Raw genomic sequence first — 9,642 nt, 5'->3', positions numbered from 1 at the left:
GACGCCTTTCGGGCAGTAAGGGAGGTCCTAGCCCGCCGATGGGTGGATCGGGTCCCCCTCAAAGATCAACCTCTCTCCCTCTTCCTCTTGAACACCCCCCCTCTCCCAACCGGAGTCCTAGGGTACACTCGACCGCCACAAACCTTCTTGGTCGAATGGCTCTACCTACCTCATGTGCCCGCAAAAAATCTCTCCACCCCGGGCCAGCTTTACGCAGATCTCATCAACCAAGGGCGTCAGCGCACTATGGTAATGGTGGGGTGGGACCCCGAAAAAATCGTCATGCCTCTAAACAGAGCAGAATTCCAGCATCTCTTGAACGCTTCTTCACCCCTCCAGCTGGCCCTGGAGGATTTCGTGGGGGAGATCCTCTTCCACCTCCCCCCGGATCCTCGCCTCACTCTCCTCCACTCTACCCCCTGTCCCGTTCGGCCTTTAGCAGCCTCTGTCCCACTCCAAAGCGCCCCCACCATCTTCGCCGACGGGGGCAAACGCGTCGGCGCCATTGCATTTCAACAAAATGGTCAATGGCAGACCGCTTACACGCCACCCCAAGCCTCCGCTCAACGGAGCGAACTCGCCGCAGCCATTCTGGCCTTTCAAACCTTCCCCCAACCTTTCAACCTTTTGGTCGATTCCCAATACGTGGCGCACGTGATCGCCCACCTACCCGGAGCCTACGTCGCCCCCCGAATCGACTTAAACCTCATGAGTCTCTTCCTGACATTACGGAACCTACTAGCATCCAGAACCTCTCAATACTTTGTAGGCCATATGCGCAGCCACACGCCGCTCCCAGGCCCCCTCAGCGAGGGGAACCAGTGCGCAGACAACGCTACCCACATCTCCACCCTCTTCTCCGACCCCTTCCAGTCACATGATTTCTTCCACCAGGGGGCAAAAGCACTCGCCCGATCCTGTAGCATCCCCCTCAACCAGGCACAATCTATCGTTAAATCTTGTGCTCAATGCTCACGCCTTGGCCCCTCGTCAGACCCCGGGGTAAACCCGAGGGGGGCCCTGGCAAATGACTTGTGGCAAATGGACGTAACCCTGGTCCCTGCCCTAGCCCCCTGGAAACACCTACATGTAACTATAGATACCTACTCGGGATACGTCTGGGCCACCCCACTCCGAGGCGAAACCACCAATCACGTCATCCAGCACCTCTTTGCATGCATAACCGTCATGGGCCGCCCCCTCCGCCTAAAAACGGACAACGCGCCCGCATATTCTTCCGCAGCCATGCTCCAGTTCTGCACCAACTGGGGAATCGTGCTAACACACGGAATTCCCTACAACAGCACCGGGCAAGCAATCGTTGAGAGAGCAAATCGCAATTTCAAAGAAATTCTAGCCAAACAAACTAAAGAAAGGGGAGGTAGCCCCCCCCATTTAGGCCACATACAACAGACAGTATCAAAAGTACTCTTCACCATCAATCATTTAAATCTGCTCGCCCTACCATCAGGGCAACAGATCACCCCCGTAGAAAGACACTTCAGGCAGTCAGACCCCCTCCCCCACGCCAAAGTCTACTACCGCCAGCTCCCAGATCGAACCTGGCGGGGACCGGCCCCCCTCATAACCTGGGGAAGGGGGTATGCTTCAGTCCTTCTTCCCACAGGCCCTCTATGGATTCCAGCCCGACATGTCCGACCAGCTCGAGGAACGATGCCGAACGAAGCCAGGCCACACCACGAAGATGGAGCAGGTCCCCCCGGAGTACCCCGTCCCATAGCTTCAGCAGACCTACAATCAACATCGGAACGACCCGAAGATCCAGAGGATCCGCAAGGGCGCCAGAGCTACGATCAGCCTAACCCGAAGGTTCCCGCAGCAGCCGGCCCGCCTCAAGACACCCAAGAATCCCAAAGCTGCAACCTCTGCGGCTATCGCTGCGGATTTCACAGCCATCAGCAGCTACTCACACAACTACCCCCCACCGGTGACAATCGGTCACCCCCTGCAGGATCTTCATCTACAACCGCCATCCTCTCTTCCTCCCCGCCGCCCCCCGGCTGGAATTTGAATTTACAGCCGGGAACATCCCTGATGGATTAACCCTTGGAACTCTCCGCTGTTTTCAGCCGCTTGAATATTGTTGGAACACGCCTTCTCTCACAACCTTGCTCGTGAGAATCACTGAACCTGCAATGCTAAAGACTATCAGTAGCTCTCCCTACGATCTTGAGAAATCCATGGACTCTAACGCCATCACTCTATAGTCAAACAGCAAGAGCCATGCATTGGACAATTATGCAACCACAGGTTGCCTTCCTTCCGTACATCATCCAGCCTATGTATCATTTAGCCATGTTTTATTGTTTACTGCGAACCAACCATTGCTGAAATTTAGTGCATGCCTTAATTTTAGAAGTTATGTTATTTGTTGTTGCTGCATTTCCGCCTGTCTGTCTGCCGGGACTCTCTGCTACCGCCTCACCATCGTTCTGCCTCAGGCTTCACCCCGGGAACCCAAGCACAGCCGCCGCTCCGCCCTTCCCCTCGACCCCCCTTTTTTGCCGGAGCGATGCGGCGCCTCTAGCCAAGGCGGAGTGTGTTTCCCTCGCAACTTCCCTTGTGGGAGCCCCCGGACTTGTTTCCTGTAACACCAAGACTATTGGCCGGCTGGCCTGTGCCCTTGCGAAGTCCATCAACTCCACCTCCATTGCCCTGGATGCCCTGGCCTCCGAGCAGCAAGAACTTCGTCAAGCGACTTTAAATAATCGTGCCGCCATTGACTATTTGTTGTTATCGCATCACCAGAGTTGTAAGAATGTACATAATATGTGTTGCTTTAATCTCTCTGATAATTCCCAGTTGATTCATATGAAAGTACGTGAGTTGCAAGGAGTTGTATCCAGTCTGAAAAATGATGTACTGCCCCATTGGTGGTCAGCCCTCTGGAGCTGACTGCCGGGAGGATGGTTAAGTGCCACCGTACAGCTCCGCATTGGTTTGATTGTATGCCTCATCATCAGATCTTGTTTCGTTCAATGTGTATCTAATATTGCCTGTAACGTGTGTAAGAAGCCCCTCGACTTTCCCCTGCCCCGCAGCCAAGTTCTAATGTTGCACAAGCAGCTCGGTCAACTCGACCAAACAGCGGAGGAGACAAGCGTCCCCCTAAATCGCCCCCTTGCATTTCGGCCTTCCCTCTAAAATGTAAAAAAGGAGGAGATGTAGTAATGCACCGCTGACCCAGCAGCACCGTGGTAGAACGTTGGCACACCAGCGGACCTACGGCCTTCTGGTCGCACCGCACCCTCACTCCTCATCCCCCTATGAGTCACGGGTCATGAACTGTCTGGCTCAGTCACCGGGCGCAGGGACAATGGTCTTGCCCCCAGGTGAGGATTAGGCTCAGATCGCTTACGCTCCTCTCCAAGACGTAGCCAGGTGAGACTATGCATCACATGATGATCTCCCGATCTCTGGCTCTCCCGGAACTCCCTCCTGCTCCTCCCCTCTACACGCCTTCAATAGAATCACAATAAAAGGTGCTAGGAACCAGCACGCTGAGATTCATTAGGAACATCGACCTCAAGGCTCTCGCTGCTGGCGATCTCCACTCAGATGTTGTATCTCCGCTGCCTCAGTCTCGCTTCATGCGCTTGACCACGTAATCGACTACACCTAGCTGTCAGAACCCAGCTGTCTAATGACACCACTTTATGGTCTGATCCACATCATCTCTGCAGGAAACCCTGACACAGCCCAAGCCTGAAAATTTCACAAGAAAAGTTTGCAAAAAACAAACAAAACAAAACTGGAGCAACTTACTAAAGCTCATTGTAAACCTTCAGGGAATACAGCACAAGCCTCCACTGACTTAGCACACAGCACTGCTCAGTGGTTGGGGGAGGTCATCAGAAATGCATCCAGTTCAGTCCTCTGTTTAGTCCATGGGTGTGCAACCTGCGGCTCTCCAGATGTTCATGAACTACAATTCATCAGCCCCTGTCAGCATGGCCAATTAGCCATGCTGGCAGGGGGTGATGGGAATTGTAGTTCATGAGCATCTGTAGAGCCACAGGTTGCACACCCCTGGACTAAACAGAGGCCAATTGGCCATGCTGGCAGGGGCTGATGGGAATTGTAGTTCATGAGCATCTGGAGAGCCGCAGGTTGCACAATCCTGGTCTGTACATGCCCATTCTATGTCATTTAATCCCCGGACACCACTTAGCAAAACCAAGTGGATAACCAGGTCACAAAATGTCAGTGCAACTGTGGTATTTCTACGGAACCCTCAGCTTGGTCTTACTTCTGGTTGCATGGAAGATGTAGCACGTGATCTTCTGCTCTTTACCACAGCCACTTTTAAATAACCAGAGCTTGTGCTTCACTAAAAAATCACGGCTGTATTTCAGGAGTGAGTGCTAAATCTTTCTAATACAAATAGAGCCACAGTAATCGTGAAAAAAGTTCCCTTGCCAATGGAAATATCGCAAAAATAATTCACGACGACTCTAATTGGCACTTTTTCTAGTTGATTGGATTCTTAAGAAATTCTTTCTAATTATTTCACTTTACAGTGCAGATGGCTTGGGCGAAGACAAATGCACTAGAGTCAAAGGGTGTTAGAGGTCAGCTAGCCTAACCCCCTCCTCACTGCAAGAACACCCAGCTACAGCATCTCTGACAGATGGCCCATTCAGTCTCTGCTTAAAAGACCTCCAGAATCCACCTTCTTCCAAGGCAGTCTGTTCTACTGCTGAACAGCTCTTGCCATTAGAAAGCTTCTCCTATTATTTAGCCAAAATCTTCTTCCTTGCTATTTCCATTCATTAATTCTAGTCCTGTCATTCAGAGCAACTGAAAATAAGTCTGCTACATCTTCTACATGACAGCCCTTCAGATATTTGAAGATATCCATCACCCCTCCCTTGGAAATTCAAGCTGACTTAAAACCCAAGATGGAAACACAGCACACTTTCTAGAGACTGCATGTGCAAATAAACATTACTTATTATTTCCACATCTAACCGCAACATTTCTTGTACTTTTACTCACTGCACTTCAGAATGTGTAGCTCCGGTTTAGTTGAGGCTAAGACCAGGTAAGAGTCCTTGCCACTTGAACAAACAATAATCTGGGATCTAGCATCATTTATCTGGGCCTGGTAAACTTTCCAAACGTTCTCCATTCCTGATCCCATCCCCCAAATTCCTGTTTATGAATCAAGAAATTTAAAAATTATTTTCTGAAATTACATAAGCGGAGACTAATGGGATTACAACCCAGGGTGCCTTCCCAAATTCTAGTTTCTGCCCACATGCGTGGGTCATGATCAGTGGTGGAGCTATAAGGGGACCAGGTGCATGCTGTGCACCTGGTGTGCACCAGCGGGGGGCAGAAAATCGCCCCACCCACTTCCCCCACAAGGCCTGGCCCCGCCCCACCAGTCTGGCTCGTTTTCAGTCGGGAGAAAAAAGTAAGGGGGGGGGGCGGGACTGCAGGGGGATGGGGCGGGTAAGGGTTATTTTCTTCCCCTATGCCTTTGGTCATGATATTAACCCACACATACTGAATGTGTACCTATTCTTATGGGACATCCATAACTGAAGTGGGTAAACAGCCACATTGCTAGCCAACCAGAGAATACTGTGTTACCCAGCATAGCAAGTGACTTGGTCTTTGTGATATCTTGAATTCACATGCATTGTGACAAGCTATTTTTAAAAACATTGTCTACTAAAGGTTTATATATATATACACACACAGCATACTACGAAACATCCTGTGTGTGGGCAGGCCATGCTGCTCTTCCACACATATTCAAATATCCTGGAAATCTGGAGCTCTTTCAGTTGTCAACCCTGTACGCAGGACATGAGGAATTCTATTTTCACTCATACCATGGTGAGAGATTAGCAGCTTGAAATCATTTTGACAGTTTGTTACTCTATTGCATACTGCAGGGAATTTTAATTCCAACCTGTGAAATTATAATTGCTTCTCAAGAAGAACATAGGAATTCTGGGTAATAGCTACAACCACCCTCGATATCAAGAATTGCCAGTTGCTGCCACTTTAAATATACTTGCTGCTATTCAAAAATCACTCCAGCTTTCCATATGGGAAGCGGAACTGGGGAGTGAGACTAAATTAACTGGAGCTGTCAGATGTTCAGAAATCTGTAGGCAGGAATGTGACAGAGGTGGCTGAGCTCTCTTCAGAAGGTACAATTTCTCTCATACACAAAGTATGATGTATATTATACTGTCCATATAAAATGGTACTCCGATAGCATATGACTTCCCAAATCAAATAAGAGACTAAATATCCAACTTCCTTAAACGTGTGCACAAGTAACAGATTTAATCGCTGTTCAACAGAGCAAGAATGGGATCATTATAAATTATTTGTGGTTTGATGGCAAAAAAAAATCCCATTGTTTGTGTTTCCTAGAGAAAAATTCGTTGTGGCATTTTTTCCTCTTACTGAATGACTTTCTTCTCACTTTGTATAACATGCATACGTATCCCAAATTTGAATGTAAGCCACTAATATGGATGTTACACAATGATTAACTCTATTACCACGTTACTAAAATGAGACTATTTTCCTCATATTCGTGCTTGTGAACTTGTCTCTGTATCTCCTTTGGTTATTTTGTTCTGGGTCATGCACTTCACTTGACCATTAATGTTGCAAACCTTGGAGGAGGAGGATGAGGAGGAGGAATAAGAATTGGACTTATATCCCCCCTTTCTCTCCTGTAGGAGACTCAATGGGGCTTACACAGTCCTTTCCCTTCCCCCCACACAACAAACACCCTGTGAGGTAGGTAGGGCTGAGAGAACTCAGAAGAACTGTGACTAGCCCAAGGTCACCCTGCTGGCGTGTGTTGGAGTGTACAGGCTAACCTGAACTCCCCAGATAAGCCTCCACAGCTTTATACCTCATTGTCTTTATAGCTCATTGGGGGATGGGGGCACTCCCTTTGGAGGGTCCATAACTTTGGACCCCAAACCAAACTTCACCAAACCTGGGTGGTATCAGCAGGAGACTATCCTGATGATACCACCTAGGTTTAGTGAAGTTTGGTTCAGGGGGTCCAAAGTTATGGAAGTTATGGAGTCTTTATAGCTCATTGATGCCTTGATCTTGAAAATATAATTACAGAATTTAAATTGATGTAGGAGCACCTCAGGCGGCAGAGCAGGGAATCAAACCTGGTTCCTCCAGATTAGAATGCACCTGCTCTTAACCACCATGCCACTGCTGCTCCTGTATGACTGCAGACAAACCAGCGTGAATCAATATATTTTTGAAGATTCCCAGTCTGTATGCTGAGAGAATATTAAAACTACTTGGTCATCAACTGCTCCAAGAGACCAGAGACACTTTCTTGCTGAAAACTACCTGAAGAATTCTGATGGTTGTAAATTAGCCCAAAGAATCTTCTGCTTCAACCAAGAATACATAGTTGTCTTGGGAACTACGTAAGTTAGGGCAAACATGATATAATTAAGTCCTTGCTCAGAAGGTACAGTAAAAATATACATATATGTATTGATAATGCACTGGTTCCTACAGATGCAGGCAGGAAAAGGCAAGGGGTTCATTCACACATTTTTGTTTTACCTTACCTATTTTGAGCCTCCATATAATTTAAGAATCAGTTCTATAGTTATTTATTGTGATTCACTCTTGCTGTTATGTTCGGAGGCTGAAATTTCCAGGTCCCTGGGAGAAGGGTAATCAAATACTCACATGGTCATATAAACAATAATTACAGGTTTTGTAGACTGATAGCACTTAATATTTCAAGTAACATTAAAAAATGGCAAATTTTAAGGTGCATAAGAAAAAAGATATTTAATAAGGCTTCAAATACTCACAATACAAGGGCATTATCAATTACCTGTCGTTAAGACAATACTTAAATAACTTAATTTGCTAAAAACTCTCACCTATGGCTTGTTAACAACTAAGAAAATAGCCACCTTTAAAAAATATATGGTACGGAGTCTTTATAGCTCATTGATGCCTTGATCTTGAAAATATAATTACAGAATTTAAATTGATGTAGGAGCACCTCAGCAGGCAACACCTTAGAGTACAAATTATGGTCCAGCTTTTGCCACTGCAGTTTTCAATCAGCAAATTTGCATCTCTTGACAAGATCATCCTTTAGTTCAGCCTTCCACTTACACACCTCCATAGTAAAAGGCAATAAGAACTGCCAGAAGAGCCATGCTTAGTGACAGCATCTTCAGCACATTTTCCCCTTGTTGCCATGACAACCGCATTGCCACCCTGTGGCTCAATGGTACTTTTTGCTTCTCAGAAGATGGACAGGTTTTTGATTCTGAGCCGTTCTCCAGTGCATGTCTGAACTCCTGTGGAGAGATGCAGAAATTAAACTGAGAATAGACATAAAGAGCTTTTGACATGTATCAAGTACAAAGGACATTCTTCTTGGGACTCATCCTTTTTTGCACCTCGGAGTCCATTAAATAATTTTTTTTAAATTATCCAGAAGATAATATCCAAATCACCCTTTATGATGAAACAAACTGCAAACACAATAAAGCTGTTAACATCACAGATTAAAACCTTGTTGGTTACGATACAGTCAGACCAATTCATTTCTGATCTATGCTCTTGGATGTTTCTGTGTTTGGTTAAAGACAAACTGGCTGGTCTGTGATAGAAAATACTGCTATTTTCCCCTTTGTACATTACCACTAAGTCTGATCATTGGTTCTGTTCCACATGATGTCAGCTCAGCTGTGCAACATCACTCTTACTGTTCTTTCCCCACCTTTTTCAGGAACCGGCTGCGCTAATACATTCACCTAACTGATCCTACTCAGAACCATTTTGCCCATGCAGGGAAAGCACATAAATATATGAACAGGCAAATGGTTGGTTGTAGTTACCAGCACCTGACATAAACATGAATGCAAATCTTACAGATAACTAATTACCCAGAAGCCACAGCACCTCCTGCCCTGCCTGTATACATACATCATTTTTAAAACAGGAAAATCTGCAATGCTTTTGTTAATAGGGGTACAAATATGTATTTCTACAGACGTCATGCAAGGAAGAACTTTTCTTCTAGCACACGAGTCGCAAATCATGATTTACTTAGAAGTCACGTGAGATGCTCAAGCCACAGTCCTTCCTTTGGTTCTTACTGCCATGGATATAAATACTCCTGTGTTGTATCTGGTATCAGCTCATTTCTGATCTTGACTGCCAGGCTTTCATGCCTACCCATTGGCCCTGTGGTTCCTTACCTGCCTCTGGTCCCTTATTTTCCTCTTGTCCATTATTGTTCTACATTGTATCTCAGTCCCCTTTCTGATGGACTTGTGATCAACCCTGTTGACTCCAAGAGGGCAAATTCCAATGATGAGATGAAAGAGGCAGAGGACTATTTGGAGATGGACACCATTGACATCACTGGAAAAAAAGTGATGTTGAGGCAAACCAAAAGATAGATCTTTAGATTTGTTCATTGCCTTTTTCAGAGGTGGTTTGGAGGTAGCCTTCAGAGCCGGCTGTGGGCTTTTTTCCACAAGTTGTTTACTATGTATTCTGCCGGCAAATGCTGCATTTCTTCTGTGGACAGCCACACATTCCAACCCCACACATTCCAGCCCCCCATTTCATTCTGGA

General features: G+C 46.7%; 1 protein-coding gene across 3 annotated transcripts in view; it reads right to left on the bottom strand.

Moving 5' to 3' along the window:
* Positions 1-7,082: 7,082 nt before the first annotated feature.
* Positions 7,083-9,642, bottom strand: part of CDKAL1 (CDK5 regulatory subunit associated protein 1 like 1) — a 354,507-nt gene continuing 351,947 nt past the window's right edge. For 2 of the 3 annotated variants that reach the window (XM_048508020.1, XM_048508022.1), the window contains one exon: positions 7,804-8,354. In XM_048508020.1, the coding sequence (XP_048363977.1) occupies positions 8,163-8,354 (192 nt within the window). In that variant the 3' untranslated portion in view covers positions 7,804-8,162. Of the gene's footprint in view, positions 7,158-7,803; positions 8,355-9,642 lie in introns of those variants that run through there. The other variant, XR_007245481.1, reaches the window with a different exon arrangement.

This window comes from Sphaerodactylus townsendi, linkage group LG09 (genome assembly GCF_021028975.2).
Source record: "Sphaerodactylus townsendi isolate TG3544 linkage group LG09, MPM_Stown_v2.3, whole genome shotgun sequence".
Lineage (NCBI taxonomy): Eukaryota > Metazoa > Chordata > Lepidosauria > Squamata > Sphaerodactylidae > Sphaerodactylus > Sphaerodactylus townsendi.
This window is presented reverse-complemented; position numbering and strand designations above follow the sequence as displayed.